The sequence below is a fragment of the Hyla sarda genome, chromosome 10 (genome assembly GCF_029499605.1).
Source record: "Hyla sarda isolate aHylSar1 chromosome 10, aHylSar1.hap1, whole genome shotgun sequence".
Classification (NCBI taxonomy): Eukaryota; Metazoa; Chordata; class Amphibia; order Anura; family Hylidae; genus Hyla; species Hyla sarda.
In genome coordinates, this window is record NC_079198.1 from 53,007,538 (window position 1) to 53,032,961 (window position 25,424).

General features: G+C 47.5%; 1 protein-coding gene across 4 annotated transcripts in view; it reads left to right on the forward strand.

Moving 5' to 3' along the window:
* Positions 1-24,945, forward strand: part of LOC130293360 (germ cell-specific gene 1-like protein) — a 101,114-nt gene extending 76,169 nt beyond the window's left edge. For 3 of the 4 annotated variants that reach the window (XM_056541948.1, XM_056541950.1, XM_056541949.1), the window contains 2 exons: positions 15,631-15,742; positions 24,117-24,944. In XM_056541948.1, coding sequence (XP_056397923.1) covers positions 15,631-15,742; positions 24,117-24,447 — 443 coding nt within the window. In that variant the 3' untranslated portion in view covers positions 24,448-24,944. Of the gene's footprint in view, positions 1-15,630; positions 15,743-24,116 lie in introns of all 4 variants that reach the window. The other variant, XM_056541952.1, reaches the window with a different exon arrangement.
* The last annotated feature ends 479 nt before the right edge of the window (positions 24,946-25,424 follow it).

A 25,424-nucleotide genomic window follows, 5' to 3' on the forward strand; every position in this document is an offset into this window, starting at 1 on the left:
ATTAATAACTCTGGAATGCTTTTAGTTATCATTCTGATTCTGAGATAGTTTTTTCATGACATATTCTACTTTAACATAGTGGTAAATTTTTGTGGTAACTTGCATCCTTTCTTGGTGAAAAATCCGTAAATTTGATGAAAAATTAGAAAATTTAGCATTTTTCTAACTTTGAAGCTTTCTGCTTGAAAAGAAAATGGATATTACGGAAAAAAAATTTTGATTCACATATACAATATGTCTTCTTTATGTTTGCTTTATAAAAATGACAAGTTTTTACTTTTGGAAGACACCAGAGGGGTTCAAAGTTCAGCAGCAATTTTCCAATTTTTCACAAAATTTTCAAACTCGATATTTTTCAGGGACCAGTTCAGTTTTGAAGTGGATTTGAAGGGTCTTCATATTAGAAATACCCCATAAGTGACCCCATTATAAAAACTACACCCCCCAAAGTATTCAAAATGACATTCAGTCAGTGTTTTAACCCTTTAGGTGTTTCACAGGAATAGCAGCAAAGTGAAGGAGAAAATTCAAAATCTTCATTTTTTACACTCACATGTTCTTGTAGACCCAATTTTTGAATTTTTGCAAGTGGTAAAAGGAGAAAAATTTTACTTGTATTTGTAGCCCAATTTCTCTCGAGTAAGCACATATCTCATATCTCTATGTAAAGTGTTCGGCGGGCGCAGTAGAGGACTCAGAAGTGAAGGAGCGAAAAGGGGATTTTGGAGAGTACGTTTTTCTGAAATGGTTTTTGGGGGGCATGTTGCATTTAGGAAGCCCCTATGGTGCAAGAACAGCAAAAAAAAAAACACATGGCATACCATTTAGGAAACTAGACCCCTCGGGGAATGTAACATGGGATAAAGTGAGCCTTAATACCCCACAGGTGTTTCATGACTTTTGCAAATGTAAAATAAAAATAATAATTTCTACCTAAAATGCTTGTTTTGCCAAAAATTTTACATTTTTAAAAAGGGTAATAGCAGAAAATACCCCTCAAAATTTGAAGCCCAATTTCTCCCGATTCTGAAAACACCCCATATGGGGGTGAAAAGTGCTCTGCTGGCGCACTACAGGAGGAGTAGTCACATTTGGCTTTTTGGGAGCAAATTTTGCTCTGGGGGCATGCCGCATTTAGGAAGCCCCTATGGTGCCAGGACCGCAAAAAAAAAAACCCCATGGCATACCATTTTGGAAACTAGACCCCTCGGGGAACGTAACAAGGGGTTAAGTGAACCTTTATACCCCACAGGTGTTTCACGACTTTTGCATATGTAAAAAAAAAAAAAAATTGTACCTAAAATGCTTGTTTTCCTAAAAATTTTACATTTTTAAAAAGGGTAAAAGCAGAAAATACCCCCCAAAATGTGTAACACAATTTCTCCCGAGTATGGCAATACCCCATATGTGACCCTAAACTGTTGCCTTGAAATACGACAGGGCTCCAAAGTGAGAGCGCTATGCGCATTTGAGGCCTAAATTAGGGACTTGCATAGGGGTGGACATAGGGGAATTCCCAGCTTTTGCAAAACTCCCAGCATGCCTGGACAGTCTGACAATACTGGGAGTTGTTGTTTTGCAACAGCTGGAGGCTCCGTTTTGGAAACAGTGGCGTACCAGACGTTTTTCATTTTTATTGGGGATGGGAGGGGGGCTGTGTAGGAGTATGTGTATATGTAGTGTTTTTTACATTTTATTTTATTTTGTGTTAGTGTAGTGTAGTGTTTTTAGGGTACAATCGCACGGGCGAGGGTTCACAGTAGTTTCTCGCTGGCAGTTTGAGCTGCAGCAGAAAATTAGCTGCAGCTCAAACTTGCAGCCGGATACTTACTGTAAACCTTCGCCCATGTGAGTGTACCCTGTACGTTCACATTGGGGGGGGGGGGGGGGAGGAACATCCAGCTGTTGCAAATCTACAACTCCCAGCATGCGCTGGCAGACTGTACATGCTGAGAGTTTTAGTTTTGCAACAGCTGTAGGCACACTGGTTATGTATCACTGAGTTTGTGACCTAACTCAGTGTTTCACAACCAGTGTTCCTCCAGCTGTTGCAAAACTATAACTCCCAGCATGTACGGTGCATGGTGTACGGTGACTGCTGAGAGTTGTCGTTTTCAACAGCTGGAGGCACACCGGTCGTGAAACACTGAGTTAGGTAAAAAAAAACTGAGTTTCACAACCATTGTGCCTTCAGCTGTTGCAAAACTACAACTCTCAGCAGTCAACGACAGCCAACGGACATGCTGGGAGTTGTAGTTATGCAACCAGCAGATGCACCACTACAACTCCCAGCATGCACTTTAGCTGTTTGTGCAAGCTGGGAGTTGTAGTTATACAACAGCTGAAGGTACAATTTTCCATAGAAAAAATGTGCCTCCAGCTGTTGCAAAACCATAAGTCCCAGCATGCCCATAAGGGAATGCTGGGAGTTGTGGTTGTCTGCCTCCTGCTGTTGCATAACTACAGCTCCCAGCATGCCCTTTTTGCATGCTGGGAGCTGTTGCTAAGCAACAGCAGGAGGCTGTCACTCACCTCCTGCTGCTGCTGCTCCGGGACACAGGACAGTCCCTCGCCGCCGCCACCGCTCCTGGGGCCCCGATCCCAACACTGACGCCGGGGATCGGGGTCCCCAGCTCCCGGGGTCCACGTCCCGCACCCGCTCACGTCCTCCGGAAGAGGGGCGGAGCGGATTGCGGGAGTGACACCCGTAGCAGGCGCCCCGATTGGTCGGTCGATAAACCGGCCGACGGATCAGGGCGATCGTGAGGTGGCACCAATGCCACCTCACCCCTGTCAGAGACGGCCCCAATCAGCCAGTAATTCCGGGTCACTGGAGACCCAATTGATCCGGAATCGCCGCAGATCGCTGGACTGAATTGTCCAGCGATCTGCGGCCATCGCCGACATGGGGCGGCATAATGACCCCCCTGGGCGATATGCCGGGATGCCTGCTTAACGATTTCAGCAGGCATCCGGCTCCGGTCCCCAATCGGCTCGCGGTGGGGACCGGAATTCCCACGGGCGTATGGATACGCCCTCGGTCCTTAAGGACTCGGAATGCAGGGCGTATCCATACGCCCTATGTCCTGAAGAGGTTAAAACACGTATTCGTAGGCACATCTCGGATGTTAATAATGAACAAGTTAATGTGTCAGCTTTATCCAGACATTTTAGGATAAAACATAGGGGAGATACTTCATCTTTGTGCATTAATGCCATAGAAAGGGTATATAAAAATATTAGAGGTGGAGATTTGAAAAGAAGATTATTCAACAGAGAGTCGTACTGGATCTTCCAACTGGACACTAGAGAACCTAAGGGAATTAATCAGAGGCATGATCTCATTTGTATATTAATATGTTCTATTTTGTTTCATTTTGCTCTCTGTGTGCATAGACATATATGTGCAAACGGAGAACATATGGGACAACGGGGCAGGATCCAATAATAATATGACTATAAATTCTATAGACATTCTATGCAAACCAATATGGGGATAGAATTATGCATTCCCCTCTTTGTATCCTTGGTAGGTGGATTTTATATCCCGGTTTTTCGTTCTGCTGCATCTTCCAGTGGTATTTCCAGGTTTTTAATGTTGCCCATTCTTAATTGGGATGTCATCAATCATGTGACTTACCAGTATGTGTATTTATGTGAGAAAGTTTGTCACATTTATTGCCATGACTAAGGATCATACGGATCCGAAACGCGTCGGCGTTCCTGTCTCTGTCTTGTATATGCTGTTATAACTTAATAAAGCCTAAGAAATAGCACCAAAAGCGCTGGACATCCTAATTCCTTGCTGTCTTGAAGATTTTGCCAAACACGCTATTGGCTGGTCCGTGCGCAGGTGGGAGATTGGAGCTGTCGGGAAAACTTCCCTTGGGTATGTGTTGACCAATAGCCCATAGGATTTGCTTGCCTATCTTCACTTTTCTTCTTGAGGACCACTTTTTTTAATCCAGCAAATCTCCAATTGTCCGGTTTTTCTTTTAGGTGACAATGGGTCCCTTGAGGTGATCTCTTTCCGATTGGGTTCCTTTTCCAACAAATGCCAATTCTGCCATTTTGTCGATTTAATCCTTGCATTCATTGCGCTATTCTTGAATGCGAACACAAATCCCTTGTCACTGTTCTTACTTTTCTTCTCAACCAACAGCTCCTCCCTATCTCTTTTTCTTACTTTGTATAAGGCTTCATCCACCAACTGTTGTGGATAGCCTCTTTTTTGCGTATGTTCATACGATTCTCTACATTGAGATATTCAACAAACTCCTTAAATCTTTCTTCTTCCCGATCCCATATTATCAGAATATCATATACATATGTCATATATGCCTTGATGTACTTAACATAGGCGTTTGCTTCACGGTAAATGTATTCAGATTCAAATGCTGATAGAAACAAGTTTGCATATGTGCAAGAAGTGGGACTTCCCATGGGAGTCCCCGTTAGCTGTTTATACCACACTGATTCAAAGCAAAAGGTATTATGTGTCAATATGAATGTTAGGATTCGGCTAGCTGGATGTGGATCCTCTGTGTCAGCGAGGGATTGGCGTGGACCGAGTCGGTGGACCGGTTCTAGGGTTGCTACGGGTTTTCACCAGAGCCCGCCGCAAAGCGGGATGGTCTTGCTGCGGCGGTAGCAACCAGGTCGTATCCACCGGCAACGGCTCAACCTCGCTGACTGCTGAGAAGGCGTGGGACAGAAGGACTAGGCAGAGGCAAGGTCAGACGTAGCAGAAGGTCGGGGCAGGCGGCAAGGTTCGTAGTCAATGACGATAGCAGGAGATCTGGAACACAGGCTATGGACAACACTAAACGCTTTCTCTGGCACAAGGCAACAAGATCCGGCAAGGAAGGGAAGGGGAAGTGAGGTTATATGGACAGGGAGCAGGTGGAAGCTAATTTAGACTGATTGGGCCAGGCACCAATCACTGGTGCACTGGCCCTTTAAATCTTAGAGAGCTGGCGCGCGCACGCCCTAGAGAGCGGAGCCGCGCGCGCCAGAACATGACAGCCGGGGACCGGGACGGGTAAGTGGCTTGGGATGCGATTCGCGAGCAGGTGCGTCCCGCTATGCGAATCGCATCCCCATCGCGAATGTCAGTGCAGCGCTCCCGGTCAGCGGGTCTGACCGGGGCGCTGCAGAGAGGAGAACACCGCGAACGCTCCGGGGAGGAGCAGGGACCCGGAGCGCTTGGCGTAACAGTACCCCCCCCCCCCTTAGGTCTCCCCCTCTTTTTGTCTCCTTGTCCCTTCAAATGAAAGGAGAACATAGGGGGTGCCTCTTGAGTTTCCTTCCGGAACGAAATGTCCTGGGTAGCTACAGCAGCGGCAGGTAGTTCAGAAGGAATGGAAATGGGGAGGGGGGGCAGAGGGTGAAGCATGTCACAGGGCAGAGTGTCACCAGGACAGGGGCTATGAGGAGGCAAGGCACAGTCCTGATAGGCCTTGGGGAGACCAGGCACAGGAGGAGACACTGGGGCCCGACAGACGGGACTGGGAGCAGACGTGAGGCATTTCCTGCGGCAAGCAGGACCCCAATTCTTGATCTCCCCGGTGGTCCAGTCAAGGGTGGGAGAATGATGCTGGAGCCATGGAAGACCAAGGAGGACTTCAGAGGTGCAGTTGGGCAGGACGAAAAATTCAATTTTCTCATGATAAAGTCCAATGCTCATAGGCAAGGGCTCTGTGCGGTAACGCACAGTGCAGTCCAACTTCACTCCGTTGACCAAAGAAATGTAGAGCGGCTTGACGAGACGGGTCACCGAGATGCAGAACTTATTCACCAAAGAGGCCAGAATAAAATTTCCAGAAGAACCAGAGTCCAAGAAGGCCACGGCTGAGAAGGAGGAGTTGGCAGAAGGAGAAATCCGCACGGGCACAGTGAGACGTGGAGAAGCAGACTTCGTACCAAGAGACGCCACACCCACGTGAGCTGGGTGCGTGCGTTTCCCAGACGTGGAGGACGAATTGGGCAATCCACCAAGAAATGTTCGGTACTAGCGCAGTACAGACATAAATTTTTATCCCTACGGCTAGTCCTCTCTTCATGGGTCAGGCGAGACCGATCCACTTGCATAGCCTCCTCGGCGGGAGGCACAGGGGTAGATTGCAAAGGATACTGTGAGAGAGGTGCCCAGAGATCAAGGTCTTTTTCCTGGCGGAGCTCCTGGTGTCTTTCAGAAAAACGCATGTCAATGCGGGTGGCCAAATGGATAAGTTCTTGCAGGTTGGCAGGAATCTCTTGTGCGGCCAGCACATCCTTGATGTTACTGGATAGGCCTTTTTTAAAGGTCGCGCAGAGAGCCTTGTTATACCAAGATAATTCGGAGGCGAGAGTACAAAATTGGATGGCGTACTCGCCTACTGAAGAATTACCCTGGACCAGGTTCAGCAGGGCAGTCTCGGCAGAAGAAGCTCGGGCTGGTTCCTCGAAGACACTACGGACTTCAGCGAAGAAGGACTGGACTGTGGCTGTGGCAGGATCATTGCGGTCCCAGAGCGGTGTGGCCCAAGACAAGGCCTTTCCAGACAGAAGACTCACTACGAACGCCACCTTAGACCGTTCTGTAGGAAATTGGTCCGACAACATCTCCATATGTAGGGAACATTGAGACAGGAAGCCACGGCAGAGTCTAGAGTCCCCATCAAATTTGTCCGGCAGGGACAAGCAGAGGCTAGGAGCGGCCACTTGCTGCGGAGGAGGTGCAGGAGCTGGCGGAGGAGATGGTTGCTGCTGTAGCAGAGGCAGAAGTTGCTGTAACATGGCGGTCAACTGCGACAGCTGCTGTCCTTGTTGGGCAATTTGCTGCGATTGCTGGGCGACCACCGCGGATAGGTCAGCGAGACTTGGCAGCGGCACCTCAGCGGGATCCATGACCGGCTCTACTGTTAGGATTCGGCTAGCTGGATGTGGATCCTCTGTGTCAGCGAGGGATTGGCGTGGACCGTGTCGGTGGACCGGTTCTAGGGTTGCTACTGGTTTTCACCAGAGCCCGCCGCAAAGCGGGATGGTCTTGCTGCGGCGGTAGCAACCAGGTCGTATCCACCGGCAACGGCTCAACCTCGCTGACTGCTGAGAAGGCGTGGGACAGAAGGACTAGGCAGAGGCAAGGTCAGACGTAGCAGAAGGTCGGGGCAGGAGGCAAGGTTCGTGGTCAATGACGATAGCAGGAGATCTGGAACACAGGCTATGGACAACACTAAACGCTTTCTCTGGCACAAGGCAACAAGATCCGGCAAGGAAGGGAAGGGGAAGTGAGGTTATATGGACAGGGAGCAGGTGGAAGCTAATTTAGACTGATTGGGTCAGGCACCAATCACTGGTGCACTGGCCCTTTAAATCTTAGAGAGCTGGCGCGCGCGCGCCCTAGAGAGCGGAGCCCCGCGCGCCAGAACATGACAGCCGGGGACCGGGACGGGTAAGTGGCTTGGGATGCGATTCGCGAGCGGGTGCGTCCCGCTATGCGAATCGCATCCCCAACGCTAATGTCAGTGCAGCGCTCCCGGTCAGCGGGTCTGACCGGGGCGCTGCAGAGAGGAGAATGCCGCGAGCGCTCCGGGGCAGAGCATGGACCCGGAGCGCTCGGCGTAACAATTAATTTAAGGGCATTCCATATGAAATAGACAAACACAGACCTTTTATCAGTGGATTCAATCATCGTCTGTACAGCCTGTACACCCGCATCATGGGGGATGTGGGAGTACAGGCTCTCGACGTCCACGGATGGTAGCGAATAGGCTTCCTACCACTGGAAATCCTGAACGAATCTCAACACGTCATTTTTCTGAAAACGAATCATGTGCCGAACCAAGTATGTAGTATACTTTATTTTATGCGAGTGTGAAAGGTACTACATAGGAAAGACCATCTGTCAACTTCGCATCAGAATACGAGAACATCTGCATTCCGTTCAAACAGGCTCAGGAGTACCCCGGCTAATCAAGCACATGAGAGAAGTGCACGGTGGCAACACAAGATGGCTCAAATTTGGAAGTAATTAGACAAGCAGGAGCAGGTTGTGACAAGAATACTTTATTGTTATGTGCTGAGACCTATTGGATCATACGCACAGAGGTGCTCAGACCCATAGGTCTCAATGACAGAATAGAATTGTCATCACTCCTCTAATGGCCGAACATTAGAATAATGTCCCCCGAATATGTATTTAGGTCTGTTATCTTCCAGTAGAATCCTGCTTTCAGTTAATAGTGAGGTTTTGGTCTTCACCAGCAGTATTTGTTTTCTGCTTTGCTTTTTCTTTCTGTTTGTCCCTTACCCCGATCCGTAGCACTACTAATCACATGATCAGATTTTTCTTTATCTACTAGCTGCACTGTGCGATGATTGATACAAGGGCGGAAGAAACTAAACCAGCTGGCAGACGCCTCTGAGCGCCCTACAACATGTCTAACACCGAAGACATCCATGAGAGCCGATACAGCCGAGTCATCCCACTGAAGCCTAGCGGTGAGTGCGGGTAACAGCATTTCTTCTTGAGCATATGCTATTGTCCAATAGACTTAGTAAGGAATAAAAATCTTTAGAAAAACCATTCCGTAATACATTATATTCTTTGTGGTGTTTGCCTCCATTATGTTTGTTTCACATATAAAAGTTAAAACAGAAAGTCAGACAAAAGAGGCATGTATGTTACATCCTATTGTGCTCATGGCAAAACATCATGCAAAACAAATTCTAGAAAACATTTTTTGTATACCTATACCAAATTTCTGTACATAATAGTAAGGGCTGTGTTCATAACTGTAAGAAAGAAACAAAAAGTAAAGTCATAATACGTCTTTAATAGAACCAACTGTGAGAAATTGATAGTTAACTGGATAGTAAACTAACTTTATCGCTGGAACAAAGGGCATAGCAACAAAATAAAAACAGGGTTGTGCACAATTTTGTTCATGAGCACTTACACTATTTAATATAACTAATACATAGTAGTAAGGCCTAGAAAAAACCCTTAATGCTAAATAATGACAAAAAAATGACATGCCATTAGGTTCATAATTTTACTCTTATATTCAGGGGTTTCGCAGCTGCCACTACTCATATACTTAAAATGGCCATGCAGCAGGGTGCCCCTCAAGATCAGGCAGCACGGACTGTGAACAAGAATAGTGACCAGCGACTGCTTCGGGCAAAGTGGGACAAAATCATCAAAAGACGAGACAGACCCAAAATAATATAAAAAAGTGACTGTCCCCTTTTGGAAGTATAGTCAGCCTAACCAAACATACCTCCGTGCTATAGTGGTGCTTCTAACTGTGAGCAATTGATAGTTAACCAGATAGTTAACTCACTTTATCACTGCAACAGAGGGCATAGAAAAGAAACTGGGTTTGAATCAGAGCACAGTTTTGTTAATGAGCACTTACTACTATGTATTAGTAATAGTTATTAATGTAAGGCCTAGAAAACCCCCTGCATGCAAAATACCAACAATAAAATACCACATTGGGCTCATATAAGAGATTACTCTTGTATTCAGGGGTTTTTCTTGGGCCCTGTATTAATCTTAAAGGAGTAATGCAACCGAAGACAACTTATCCACTATCTGCTAACGCTTGTGTCCTTGACCTCACTAAGAGCTCGACAGACACGCCCTTTCCATTCATCTCTATGGTAGAGGCGGAGATGCACAAATGCTGCATCTCCGCCTCTCCCATAGAGATACATGGAGGGGTCCCTGTATGGGAGATCACAGGGGCCCCAGCGGTCGGACCCCCCGCGATTAGACACTTATCCCCTATCCTGCAGATACTCCTTTAAATGTACAGTGCAGACAGACAGTGCAGTCTGAAGTGACAGAAACTTGACAGACTTCACCTGTCCATGTGGAATCACTAGTATCAAATAGTGTTGAGCAGCATAGGCCATATTTGAATTCACGATATTTCGCGAATATATGGACGAATATTCATCATATATTCGCTAAATTCGCATATTCGTAATAATCACGTTTTATTTTCGCATGTCCAAAAATAAAAAAAACGAATATTCGCGAGCAACACTAGTATCAAATAGATCTGGCATAGCTGAAATAGCTCTGTTAGAAATGGAAGCCATATTAAAGAGGTATTCCTACATTGAAGTTTTCTTCAAAATCCTGCCTAGGCTGCTGACATAAAAAAAAAAAAAAAAGAAAAAAAAAAACATACCTCCTGCCACTCCACTGTTGCCTCCGGGATCACTGCTCTAGCTCCCGCTGCAATCCTATTCCTGCGTGCCATGGATCAACACATCAGACTGCAGCGGTGTCCCACCTCAGACAGTAATTGCTTGAGTGGCAGTGTGACATTTTAGGCCCCGGCCCTAGGAAGAAGACTGGGGTTGGGGCTCCATACGTCACACTGCCACTCAGCCAATCACTGGCCAAAGTGGGACACCGCTGCAGCCAACGATTAGATGAGCTGCAGTCTGACACATTGACCCCTGGCAACCAGGAAGAGAATCACAATGGAGGCTGAGGCAGCAGGAAAGCAGTGGGGCAGGATTTAAAAAAAAAAAAAAAAAAACATTTCATGCTGGATTCATCCTTTAATTTAATAAAAACATAAATTTACCACATATTTACCAAACATTTCTAGTAAATTGACATCTAAGTAGCCATACCTCTATGTACTAAACCTACAAAAGTATTCATTACAGACTAGCAGAATGTAATAAAATGACAATCTTTATTAAATACAAAGATGAAAAGAGGCAGCAGCAACTGATATATGGACAACCTGGATACTCAAATAAATGGTAATGGCAGATTACAGATGTGTATAAAGCCTCTCACTTCATATATATATATATATATATATATATATATATATAATATACAGGGCCGGATTAAGAGCATCATGGGCCTGGTGCTGAGAATTTTTCTGGGCCTTTTTATGAAAATATTTACATAATATATAAAATGAAAACGCAAAGCAATTTTATTACTCGGCCGCACAAAGATATCAGTGACTACAGCACTGATGGGACACAGTCAGGAGAATACACAGTGATTTAAGTGACTGACAGGCAGGGCTGGACTGGGACCAAAAATAGGCCCGGGCATTTTTAAATAAGATGCCCATTTTTATGGTGGGGGTCACACTGCTGGGACCCCCACCAATCCCCTCGGTTCAAGTGGCTCTCCAGCTGTTGCTAAGCTGCTACTCCCATCATGTCGGAAGAGACTCAGGAATTAAGGAAGTTGCCGTTTTGAAACAGCTGCAGAGCCACAGAATGGGGTAAATTGTCACCCATCATCACTACGGAACTTACAAGTGACTCCAGAGCTGATGGGACAGTCAGGAGAACACACAATTATATCAGTGACCTGAGTGATGTCTTCTCTGTTGTCTTTCCTTTCCTTCTTTATCTGGTTCAGACGCCAGGACTTCTTCCAGCTCCATCTTCTCTGCAGAGTCTGATGCCCGGACATCATAGGCTCCTCACATTGTCAGCAGATCCTCATCCTCTATATAATTACAATATTCATAATAACACATTATAATTCTGCCAAATACTGTATCACCTGAATATAATACTGCCACGCACTGTACCCTCTAAATATATTATTGCAACACACTGTACCCCCTGAATATAATACTGCCTACCACTGTACCCTCTAAATATATTATTGCCACACACTGTACCCCCTGAATATAATACTGCCACGCACTGTACCCTCTAAATATATTATTGCCACATACTGTACCCCCTTAATATAATACTGCCATACACTGTACCTCCTGAATAGAATACTGCCACACACTGTACTCTCTAAATATATTAATGCCACACACTGTACCCCTGAATATAATACTGCCACACACTGTACCCTCTAAATATATTATTGCCACACACTGTACCCCCTTAATATAATACTGCCATACACTGTACCTCCTGAATAGAATACTGACACACACTGTACCCCTGAATAAAATACTGCCACACACTGTACGTCTGAACATAATACTGCCACACATTGTACCCTCTGAATATAATGCTGCCACACACTGTACCCCCTGCATATAATACTGCCACACACTGTACCCTCTGAATATAATACTGCCACACACTGTACCCTCTGAATAAAATACTGCCACACACTTTACCCCCCGAATATAATACTGCCATACACTGCATACCCTTCCTCCCATCTTCTGTCTTATCAACACCCCCACCCCATGCTTGGTTAGCTTATCATCCCAATGCCCCCTCCCCTCCGCCACATCCTCGCTATTCTCATGACTCCATACACCCCACCCATCCTTGGCTCTTCACTCCCGCACTCCATATTATTCCCCCCCAATCCTCAGTCTCATCATTGCAAACCCCACCCCCCATCCTCAGTCTCATCATTGCAACCCCCCCGCACCTCATCCTCAGACTCCTCATCATCATAATTGAACCCCCCCATCCTCAGTCTCCTCATCATTCCACCCTCATCATCGCACCCCCCCCCCACACCCCATCCTCAGTCTCCTCATCATTCCACCCTCCTCCTCATCATTGCACCCCCCCACACCCCATCCTCAGTCTCCTCATCATTCCACCCTCCTCGTCCTCATCATTGCACCCCCCACACACCCCATCCTCAGTCTTCTCATCATTGCACGCCCCCCAGCTTCCCCTCCTCCTCCTCATTATAATTCCATCCCCCCCCCCACATTCCATCCTCAGTCTCCTCATCATTCCACCCTCCTCCTCATGATCATCATTGCACCCCCCCCCACACACACACACCCCATCCTCAGTCTCCTCATCATTCCACCCTCCTCCTCATCATTGCACCCCACAGCATCCCCTCCTCCTCATCATCATCGCATTCCCCCCACCCCATCCTCAGTCTCCTCATCAGGGGCGTAGCTAAAGTCTTGTGGGCCCCGATGCAAGGTGTCAACCGCCCCCCCCCCCCCATATCTTTTCTCACCACCAACCCACCAACAGCCGGCCAACTGTGGAATTTACCCCCAGTACAATAAAACCACAAACTCACCATGTACACATATATGTCACCATAAACATACACAAAGAGGAAAAAATCTTTGTAACAAATATTTTTTTAAATATTTAATCAGTCCCCTACCCCCTTAATCAGTCCCATGTCCCCCTTCACCAGTCCCCTGTCCCCCTTAATCAGATGCAGTATAGCTCTCCACATTGGGTGCAGTATAGCTCTCCACATTAGGTGCAGTATAGCTCTCCACATTAGGTGCAGTATAGCTCTCCACATTAGGTGCAGTATAGCTCTCCACATTAGGTGCAGTATAGCTCCCCACATTAGGTGCAGTACAGTTCGCCCACATTAGGTGCAGTATAGTTCGCCCACATTAGGTGCAGTATAGTTCCCCCACATTAGGTGCAGTATAGTTCCCCCACATTAGGTGCAGTATAGTTCCCCCACATTAGGTGCAGTATAGTTCCCCACACTAGGTGCAGTATAGTTCCCCCCACACTAGGTGCAGTATAGTTCCCCCCACATTAGGTGCAGTATAGTTCCCCACATTAGATAGGCAGACAGCCATAGCCCCCCCACATTAGCACAGGCCCCCCCCCCCCCCCCAACATTAGCATAGGTCCCCCCACACAGATTGACACACACACACACACACACACACAGACAGACGCACACATATACATACACATAGACCGGTGTTTCCCAACCAGGGTGCCTCCAGCAGTTGCAAAACTAAAACTCCCAGCATGCCCAGAGAGCCTTTGGCTGTCTGGGCATGCTGGGAGTTGTAGTTTTGCAACAGCTGGAGGCACCTGGGTTGGCAAACCATGCCCTAGGGCCTAACCCAGTGTTTCCCAACCAGGGAGCCTCCAGCTGTTGCAATACTACAACTGCCAGCATGCCCAGAGAGCCTTTGGCTGTCTGGGCATGCTGGGAGTTGTAGTTTTGCAACAGCTAGAGGCTCCCTGGTTGGGAAACACTGGGTTAGGCCCTAGGGCAGTGTTTGCCAACCCAGGTGCCTCCAGTTGTTGCATAACTACAACTCCCAGCATGCCCAGACAGCCAAAGGCTCTCCGGGCATGCTGGCAGTTGTAGTATTGCAACAGCTGGAGGGTCCCATACACCCCCCCCCCCCCAATACACACACATACATACATATACACTTACCCTCCCGGCCCGTGCCTTGCTCCTTCTCCCTGGCGGCGGCTGTGAGTGACGTCACCGTCGGCGTCCCGCGCGGGTCGCAGACGAAATGAAGATTTGCGACCGGGACCTTGCAGCAGAGGAACAAGGTAATGTCAGACAGCGGAGCGGGCATGACCGGGGAGGGGAGGGGAGGGTAGGGTAGGGGGGGGGCATTGTTATCGGCGGGGTTGACTCTCGCCGGGGGGAGTTGCTATTGGCAACTTAGCTTACCTTACCATGCGTGCGCGTCCTCTTCCTCGCTGCTCCGCTCTGCTGTTGCTATGGGCGCACGCACGGGACGTCAGTGATGTCCCTGCGTGCCCTATCTCCCAGCGGCCCCTGCGTTTTTAAAGTTAATGCGGGGGGCCGCCGCAGAGAGGTAACGAGGCATCTTTGTGTCCCGAAAAGATCTTTCGGGACACAGGGATGTCCAGAATGTGACGGCGGACCCTGCGGGCTGCTTAGTGGCGGCAGACCCGTGCACATTACTGATTAATTAACTTGATGGTGGTGCCGGCCATCATATGATTGTGGCAAGGGGGCACGCGCCGTTTGCAGGTAATAGTGCTGGAAGCGGTGGGCCCGGGCCGCGCCCGAGGTCCCTGCCTGTTGCTGCAGCATGTAGCGTAGTGTAGTGGCAGGGAGGGGGGCCGCTCCTCGGCGGCCTTTTTGGCGGCTGGCTGGGCCTATTTTACTGTAGGGGCCTGGAGCTGCAGCTCCATCAGCTCCTACGTTAATCCGGCCCTGTATATATATATATATATATATATATATATATATATATATATACACAGTATGTGCAAGTATTGCAGTAGGTATAACGTTTACTAATAGAAATAAAAAAAACATACATATATCAACAGGTCATATACACAAGAACAATACCCACATGAAAGAGTCCGACCAAGAGTACACAGGTAGAAGGGGGGCATTTCTGAGTGCTCTTGTTTGGACTCTTTAATGTGTTTATTGTTCTTGTGTATATGACAAGTTCATATATTTGATATTTTTACTTCAATATAATTATACTATTTGCACAAGTTATACCTGCAGCAATACTTGTGTGTGTGTATATATATATATATATATATATATATATATATATATATATACACCTCAAGTAAGAGGCTTTACACATTTGTAATCTGGCAACACCTATTTGAGTACCCAGGGACCTCCATATATCAGTTGCTGCTGCCTCTTTTTTATGGTTTATAAATATGTGCTTTTCATCTTTGTTTTTAATAAAGATTGTCATTTCATTTACATGCTGCTCTGCGGCAAGAAGTATTTTTGTAGGTTTATAGTTAATTTGGTTGCGTAAAGCAGCTATCTGGGTCCTTTAGATTAAAGCTGAGGAGTATTATGTGGGATGTAACATAGTCTCACTCCCTCCTCCAATATTATTAGCTACACTACACTGTGTTTTCTCTGTGTCATTCATGTACTGAGCAAGCAGTTTTTTTATTCACTAGGACTTCTTGGCATGGTAGCCCATATGATGTACATGACCGTTTTTCAGGTGACTGTAAATCTTGGACCAAAAGACTGGAGACCACAGACATGGTATTATGGTTGGTCTTTTGGGTGAGTTTACACTTTAAGCATGGATAATAATGTATAAGATCACAGTACATTGCACATTTCAAACAATACCTAATTAAAAGAAAATTAAGATATCCTACCCCCTCTCTCACATCTGCATAAGGGCACACATATTGTAAGATAAAAACAACAAGAACAAAAAACTACCCAAGGACAAAAAAGACAATTCTTACAGCTAAAACCCCACTTACAGTTTTTGGAACAGTCATTGATACTGTTTATTTAACCAAGCCAAAAGTGGATACAAAAATAAAAATATGTATCAGTGTTTATACTTTCCCTTTAATTTGGATTCACTCATTGCTTTCAGATTCTACAGCACTTCTTTGTCCTAAATAAAAAGGGAGAAGAATCTGCACACCTTTTTTTGCCCTTGACGATGCAGTTTATGTGGCTTTTTCGCTTATTAGTGAATATTTGTATATAAAGATGTATGTGGTGTTTTTTCAATTAGCGTTTTCCTCATTGCAAGTCGTGTTACTCTCATCATGTGATTAAAATATTTCTTATAAAGAAAGTGATGTAAAGATGACAGAAAAAACATCCACACACATCCACACATGTTTCTGGTTTATATTGTTCAACCTAAAGAGGAAAAACATCACAAATTAAGTAAAAAAATAAAGCACTTAGTGTGAATCTACCCTTACCCTGATGCCCTTTGTCACGATGCCGGCTGGCAGGTAGTGGATCCTCTGTGCCAGAGAGGGATTGGCGTGGACCGTGCTAGTGGATCGGTTCTAAGTCACTACTGGTTTTCACCAGAGCCCGCCGCAAAGCGGGATGGTCTTGCTGCGGCGGTAGTGACCAGGTCGTATCCCCTAGCAACGGCTCAACCTCTCTGGCTGCTGTAGATAGGCGCGGTACAAGGGAGTAGACAGAAGCAAGGTCGGACGTAGCAGAAGGTCGGGGCAGGCAGCAAGGATCGTAGTCAGGGGCAACGGCAGGAGGTCTGGAACACAGGCTAGGAACACACAAGGAAACGCTTTCACTGGCACGATGGCAACAAGATCCGGCGAGGGAGTGAAGGGGAAGTGAGGTGATATAGGGAAGTGCACAGGTGTAAACACTAATTGGAACCACTGCGCCAATCAGCGGCGCAGTGGCCCTTTAAATCGCAAAGACCCGGCGCGCGCGCGCCCTAGGAAGCGGGGCCGCGCGCGCCGGGACAGAACTGACGGAGAGCGAGTCAGGTACGGGAGCCGGGGTGCGCATCGCGAGCGGGCGCTACCCGCATCGCGAATCGCATCCCGGCCGGAGGCGGTATCGCAGCGCCCCGGGTCCGTGGAACCGACCGGAGCGCTGCGGTGAGGAGAGTGTAGCGAGCGCTCCGGGGAGGAGCGGGGACCCGGAGCGCTCGGCGTAACAGTACCCCCCCCCTTGGGTCTCCCCCTCTTCTTGGAGCCTGAGAACCTGAGGATCAGACTTTTGTCCAGGATATTGTCCTCAGGTTCCCAGGACCTCTCTTCTGGACCACAACCCTCCCAATCCACTAAAAAGAAGGTTTTCCCTCTGACCTTTTTAGATGCTAAAATTTCTTTGACGGAGAAGATGTCCGAGGAGCCGGAGACAGGAGTGGGGGGAACAGATTTGGGAGAGAAACGGTTAATGATAAGTGGTTTAAGAAGAGAAACGTGAAAGGCATTAGGAATACGAAGAGAAGGAGGAAGAAGAAGTTTGTAAGAGACAGGATTAATCTGGCGCAAAATCTTGAAAGGACCAAGATAGCGTGGTCCCAACTTATAGCTAGGGACACGGAAGCGGACATATTTAGCGGAGAGCCATACCTTGTCTCCAGGGGAAAAAATGGGAGGAGCTCTTCTTTTCTTATCCGCGAATCTCTTCATGCGTGAAGAAGCCTGTAAGAGAGAATTTTGGGTCTCTCTCCATATGATGGAAAGATCACGAGAAATTTCATCCACAGCGGGCAGACCAGAGGGCAAGGGGGTAGGGAGGGGGGGAAGAGGGTGACGGCCGTACACCACGAAAAACGGGGATTTGGAGGAAGATTCAGAGATTCTGAAATTATATGAGAATTCGGCCCAAGGTAGAAGATCTGCCCAGTCATCCTGGCGGGAGGAAACAAAATGTCGTAAATAGTCACCCAAGACCTGGTTAATTCTTTCTACTTGTCCATTGGATTGAGGATGGTATGCAGAAGAAAAATTTAATTTAATCTTTAGTTGTTTACAGAGAGCCCTCCAGAATTTAGACACAAATTGGACGCCTCTATCCGAGACGATCTGCGTAGGCAACCCGTGAAGACGAAAAATGTGTACAAAAAATTGTTTAGCCAACTGAGGCGCTGAAGGAAGACCAGGAAGAGGGATGAAATGTGCCATTTTGGAGAATCGATCAACGACCACCCAAATAACAGTGTTGCCATGGGATGGGGGTAAGTCAGTAATAAAATCCATACCAATCAGAGACCAAGGTTGTTCGGGGACAGGCAGAGGATGAAGAAAACCAGCGGGCTTCTGGCGAGGAGTCTTATCCCGGGCACAGATAGTGCAGGCTCGCACAAAGTCCACCACATCAGTCTCTAGAGTCGGCCACCAATAGAAGCGAGAGATGAGTTGCACAGATTTCTTGATGCCCGCATGACCTGCGAGATGGGAGGAGTGCCCTTATTTGAGGATTCCGAGGCGTTGGCGTGGAGAAACAAAGGTCTTTCCTGGAGGAGTTTGCCTGATGGAGGCTGGAGAAGTGGAAATCAGGCAGTCAGGAGGAATGATGTGTTGAGGAGAGGGTTCAATTTCAGAAGCATCTGAGGAACGAGAGAGAGCATCGGCCCTAATGTTCTTATCAGCAGGCCGAAAGTGAATTTCAAAATTAAATCGGGCAAAGAACAGAGACCACCTTGCCTGACGAGGATTCAGCCGTTGGGCAGACTGGAGGTAGGAGAGGTTCTTGTGATCGGTGTAGATAATAACTGGAAATCTTGATCCCTCCAGCAGATGCCTCCATTCCTCAAGTGCTAATTTAATGGCTAGAAGCTCTCGATCCCCGATGGAGTAGTTCCTCTCCGCCGGAGAGAAGGTCCTAGAAAAAAAACCACAAGTAACAGCATGCCCGGAAGGGTTTTTTTGTAGAAGGACAGCTCCAGCTCCCACTGAGGAGGCATCAACCTCCAATAGGAAGGGTTTAGATGGGTCAGGTCTGGAGAGCACGGGAGCCGAAGAAAAGGCAGACTTGAGTCGTTTAAAGGCGTCTTCCGCTTGAGGAGGCCAAGACTTGGGATTGGCATTTTTTTTGGTTAAAGCCACAATAGGAGCCACAATGGTAGAAAAATGTGGAATAAATTGCCTGTAATAATTGGCGAACCCCAAAAAACGTTGGATGGCACGGAGTCCGGAGGGGCGTGGCCAATCTAAGACGGCAGAGAGTTTATCTGGGTCCATTTGTAGTCCCTGGCCAGAGACCAAGTATCCTAGAAAAGGAAGAGATTGGCATTCAAACAGACATTTCTCTATTTTGGCATAGAGTTGATTGTCACGAAGTCTCTGAAGAACCATACGGACATGCTGGCGGTGTTCTTCTAGATTGGCAGAAAAAATCAGGATATCGTCCAGATATACAACAACACAGGAGTATAGGAGATCACGAAAAATTTCATTAACAAAGTCTTGGAAGACGGCAGGGGCGTTGCACAGGCCAAAGGGCATGACCAGATACTCAAAGTGTCCATCTCTGGTGTTAAATGCCGTTTTCCATTCATCCCCCTCTCTGATACGGATGAGATTATAAGCACCTCTTAAGTCCAGTTTGGTAAAAATATGGGCACCTTGGAGACGATCAAAGAGTTCAGAGATGAGGGGTAGGGGGTAGCGGTTCTTAACCGTGATTTTATTAAGACCGCGGTAGTCAATGCAAGGACGTAGAGAGCCATCTTTTTTGGACACAAAGAAAAATCCGGCTCCGGCAGGAGAGGAGGATTTACGGATAAAGCCCTTTTTTAAATTTTCCTGGACGTATTCAGACATGGCAAGAGTCTCTGGGACGGACAGAGGATAGATTCTGCCCCGGGGTGGAGTAGTGCCCGGGAGGAGGTCAATAGGACAATCATAAGGTCTGTGAGGAGGTAGAGTCTCAGCTTGTTTTTTGCAAAAAACGTCCGCAAAGTCCATATAGGCCTTAGGGAGACCGGTTACAGGAGGAACCACAGAGTCACGGCAAGGGTTACTGGGAACCGGTTTTAGGCAGTCCTTGGAACAAGAGGGCCCCCAACTCTTGATCTCCCCAGTGGACCAATCCAGGGTTGGGGAATGGAGTTGAAGCCAGGGAAGTCCAAGGAGAATTTCAGAAGTGCAATTAGGGAGGACCAAAAGTTCAATCCTCTCGTGATGAGATCCGATGCACATTAGAAGGGGCTCCGTGCGGAAACGTATAGTACAGTCCAATCTTTCATTGTTTACACAATTGATGTAGAGGGGTCTGGCGAGACTGGTCACCGGGATGTTGAACCTGTTGACGAGAGAGGCCAAAATAAAATTTCCTGCAGATCCAGAGTCCAAGAAGGCCACAGCAGAGAAGGAGAAGGCAGAGGCAGACATCCGCACAGGCACAGTAAGACGTGGAGAAGCAGAGTAGACATCAAGGACTGTCTCACCTTTGTGCGGAGTCAGCGTACGTCTTTCCAGGCGGGGAGGACGGATAGGACAATCCTTCAGGAAGTGTTCGGTACTAGCACAGTACAGGCAGAGATTCTCCATGCGGCGTCGTGTCCTCTCTTGAGGTGTCAGGCGAGACCGGTCGACCTGCATAGCCTCCACGGCGGGAGGCACAGGAACAGATTGCAGGGGACCAGAGGAGAGAGGAGCCGGGGAGAAGAAACGCCTCGTGCGAACAGAGTCCATATCCTGGCGGAGCTCCTGACGCCTTTCGGAAAAACGCATGTCAATGCGAGTGGCTAGGTGAATGAGTTCATGTAGATTAGCAGGGATTTCTCGTGCGGCCAGAACATCTTTAATGTTGCTGGATAGGCCTTTTTTAAAGGTCGCGCAGAGTGCCTCATTATTCCAGGATAATTCTGAAGCAAGAGTACGGAATTGTACGGCATACTCGCCAACGGAAGAATTACCCTGGACCAGGTTCAACAGGGCAGTCTCAGCAGAAGAGGCTCGGGCAGGTTCCTCAAAGACACTTCGAATTTCCGAGAAGAAGGAGTGTACAGAGGCAGTGACGGGGTCATTGCGGTCCCAGAGCGGTGTGGCCCAAGCCAGGGCTTTTCCAGACAGCAGGCTGACTACGAAAGCCACCTTAGACCTTTCAGTGGGGAACTGGTCCGACATCATCTCCAAGTGTAATGAACATTGGGAAAGGAAGCCACGGCAAAACTTAGAGTCCCCATCAAATTTATCCGGCAAGGATAGTCGTAGTCCAGAAGCGGCCACTCGCTGCGGAGGAGGTGCAGGAGCTGGCGGAGGAGATGATTGCTGGAGCTGTGGTAGTAACTGTTGAAGCATAACAGTCAGTTGAGACAGCTGTTGGCCTTGTTGCGCTATCTGTTGTGACTGCTGGGCGACCACCGTGGTGAGGTCAGCGACAACTGGCAGAGGAACTTCAGCGGGATCCATGGCCGGATCTACTGTCACGATGCCGGCTGGCAGGTAGTGGATCCTCTGTGCCAGAGAGGGATTGGCGTGGACCGTGCTAGTGGATCGGTTCTAAGTCACTACTGGTTTTCACCAGAGCCCGCCGCAAAGCGGGATGGTCTTGCTGCGGCGGTAGTGACCAGGTCGTATCCCCTAGCAACGGCTCAACCTCTCTGGCTGCTGTAGATAGGCGCGGTACAAGGGAGTAGACAGAAGCAAGGTCGGACGTAGCAGAAGGTCGGGGCAGGCAGCAAGGATCGTAGTCAGGGGCAACGGCAGGAGGTCTGGAACACAGGCTAGGAACACACAAGGAAACGCTTTCACTGGCACGATGGCAACAAGATCCGGCGAGGGAGTGAAGGGGAAGTGAGGTGATATAGGGAAGTGCACAGGTGTAAACACTAATTGGAACCACTGCGCCAATCAGCGGCGCAGTGGCCCTTTAAATCGCAAAGACCCGGCGCGCGCGCGCCCTAGGAAGCGGGGCCGCGCGCGCCGGGACAGAACTGACGGAGAGCGAGTCAGGTACGGGAGCCGGGGTGCGCATCGCGAGCGGGCGCTACCCGCATCGCGAATCGCATCCCGGCCGGAGGCGGTATCGCAGCGCCCCGGGTCCGTGGAACCGACCGGAGCGCTGCGGTGAGGAGAGTGTAGCGAGCGCTCCGGGGAGGAGCGGGGACCCGGAGCGCTCGGCGTAACACCCTTGCTGCAGTGCACGGAGCGACCATCTTGCTGATTCAGAGGTGCTAGAGCAGAAATACTGGTAGCCTGCATCCTTGCTTTCTATTAGCACTTTCAGGCGAGTAGAGCAGGAGCTATAGCTGTGCACTGGAATATACACAACATGAGCTCTGTACTGCCTGGACCTTAATACTACAAATCATTCTCAGCTCCTGAAAGGTCACATTTAGAGATGAGCGAACTAACAGTAAACTCTATTCGTCACAAACTTCTCGGCTCGGCAGTTGATGACTTATCCTGCGTAAATTAGTTCAGTCTTCAGGTGCTCCGGTGGGCTGGAAAAGGTGGATACATTCCTAGGAAAGAGTCTCCTAAGACTGTATCCACCTTTTCCAGCCCACCGGAGCACCTGAAAGCTGAACTAATTTATGCAGGAAAAGTCATCAACTGCCGAGCCGAGAAGTTTGTGACGAATCGAATTTACTGTAAGTTCGCTCATCTCTAGTCACATTGTGTACATTTCAGTGCAGAGCTATTGCTCTACACACCTGCAAGAATCTGCAGCCTCTACACTACAAGGCTTTTTTTTTAAACATGGGACTGTGAGCCTTGGATCTGGTGCTGCACTTGCTCACCTTTGGGGAGCTGAAACGATATAAGGAATCTGAAGAGCATAGGATTCTGTGGGTCCTACTTCCCCTATCATCCCCTATACTTGCAGGATTGTCTGAGAGATCTCATACAATTCTGCTGTCTGAGGTCATCCATTTGGCTCCAGCATGCCTCTTATGCAAATCACAACCCCTCATTGCAGCATCAGCACATAGAATTGTAATGAATTCACTGAGATCTGATGGATTCACTGACTTTTAAAGGGGGTACAAAAAGGCTTACTGTATTTTTCGCCCTATAAGGCGCACCGGCGTATAAGACGCACCTAATTTATAGGTGCAAAATCTAAAAAAATAAAGATTCTGAACCCAATAGTGGTATTCAACCTGCGGACCTCCAGATGTTGCAAAACTATAACTCCCAACATGTCCGGACAGCCGTTGGCTGTCCAAGCATGCTGGGAGTTGTAGTTTTGCAATATCTGGAGGTCGGCAGGTTGAATACCACTGGATAGGAGGTAATACTCACGCGTCCCCGCCGCTCTGGACCCGTCACCGCTGCCCTGGATGTCGCTCCATCGCTGTAGCCGCGTCCCCGACTCTCCGGATCCTTCTTCCCCGGGATCCACACTCTCCGTTGCCGTCACCACGTCGCTACGCACGGCGCTCCTATTGGATGACGGGATGGCGTGCGCGACGACGTGATGACGTCGAAGGAGAGCGCCGGCCAAGCAGGGGATCCCGGAGCAGACACCGAGGCAGGTAAAGTCCTGTAAGCTGTTCGGGAAGCCGCGATTTCAACGCAGCGGTCCCGATCAGCCCAACTGAGCAGCCGGATTAGTGTCACTTTCCCTTCAGACGCAGCGGTCAGCTTTGATCGCCGTGTCTGAAGGGTTAATACAGGGCCTCACAGCGATCGGTGATGTCCTGTATTAGCCGCGGGTCCTGGCCGTTGATGGCCGCAGGGCCAATAGGTGTGTATTCGCTGCATAAGACGCACCAACTTTTCCCCCCCCAGTTTTGGGGAAGAAAAAGTGAGTCTTATATGACGAAAAATACGGTATATGTCAGGAATGGGGGGAATTAATAAAATTAAAACACCCTAGATTCGGGGTACCCTAAGTCTTCAGCAGGTATTAAAAAAATCATGTCTGGGGCCACAGATAGGGAATAAGATGTCTGTTCGTGGGGGGTCCGGCCTCTGGGACCCCCTGCGTTCTCTGTGCTGACACCACAGTGATCACTTTGGATAGGGGATAAGATGTCTAGGGGCTGATTGCCCCTTTAAAGTTATGGTTCTAACAAAAGTAGAATGACTAAATGCAGTTGGTTAGTAAATCCAACTGGGCATACAGTAAATAACTTTCACTATTGGCTTGAGTGGGAAAGTCACCTTGGTTACATTGTGTTGCTTTAATTTGTTTTACAAGTGTTAGTTTTTAGTTTAAGTACAATTTCCTTTTTTTCCAGCTTGGCATGGCTTTCCTTTACATTATGCATGTCAGCCTCTGTTCTCACACTCAACACTTACACTAAAACGATTTTGGAATTTAAGTACCGGAGAAGGATATTTGAAAAGAATGTACGAGAATGCAACCCTTTCCTGGACTCTGAAATGGTGCGTTTCCTGTGGGAGAAATACATTTTCTCTGTTAGTGGCTCACTTGAAGACCCATTGAACTGGCACAAAGGACTTGGCAGCCCAATCTTTGTGGATATTGGCAGCATTACTGATCTACCAGGTGCAGTGAAGGAGGAGGAAAGAAGCATAGACGTGGAGAATGATGGAGAACAATGCTGAAAATGCTAGATAAAGTACATCAAACACAGGCATAGTCAAATATAACCTATTATGCTTTTCTGCCTCAGTTAATTACATAGTTGTATTGTGATACTGAAAAATAGTAATAATGTTGTTCAACACAAAATGCACTAAAATGAGGCATGTACTAGAAATGTCTCCATACCAGTAATCTTTCAGGATGGATATATTTTATTGCAAGCTGGGAGAAAAACAATAGAGATCTCATCAATACCAGATATAGCATAGGAATGGTCATGTTGTAAAATATAAATAAAAACGTACCTTTGCATTTCAAAATAGTTTTGTGTGTCTATATGTATTTGGAGCACACTGGCCAACAGTGGTTCCTATTGATCTTTCTTTTGGTCATGTAGTTGCCAATCCTGATTTTCTTTCTCTATTGTCAAAAGTGATATCTCTATCTACTTCAGAGTTGCATCTTATCATAAAAAAATCAGTTCAAGTTCATTACCAGCATTGCAATATATTATCAATGCAAGGTGGCACTATTGTATATGTGTTCTTATGTTTATGGGGTGTTGGGAGGTGGAGCTGTAAAATGTGTTAATAAATGGACAACACAATCACACAATGTCATAAAGAAATTAATGTGGCAAAAAACATGTTGGTTCTGACAAGTGTGCCCCTCATGCCTGCCATAGCCAGCTCCCCGGCTTTATTGGATAGGTAAGTATGGATGAGCAGCCAACCCTGTTGATCATCTCTCACTATGACGGTTCTGAAGTTCCCATTCATATGGGGGGACATTTATCAATGTTTGCTTATGTATTCTTTTTTTAGTTATTTTTTTCTTACTATTTATATTTTTTTTTGCTTATGTGCGACTTATTTATCAACTGCTTTCAGCCTGTTGATAAATTTCTTTCACTTAAAGGACATGTCTCACAGTAAAAAATTGTTCAGCTTTTAGTGCAGAAGGTAAAGTTATATAGGTTTGTAAATCACTTCCATTA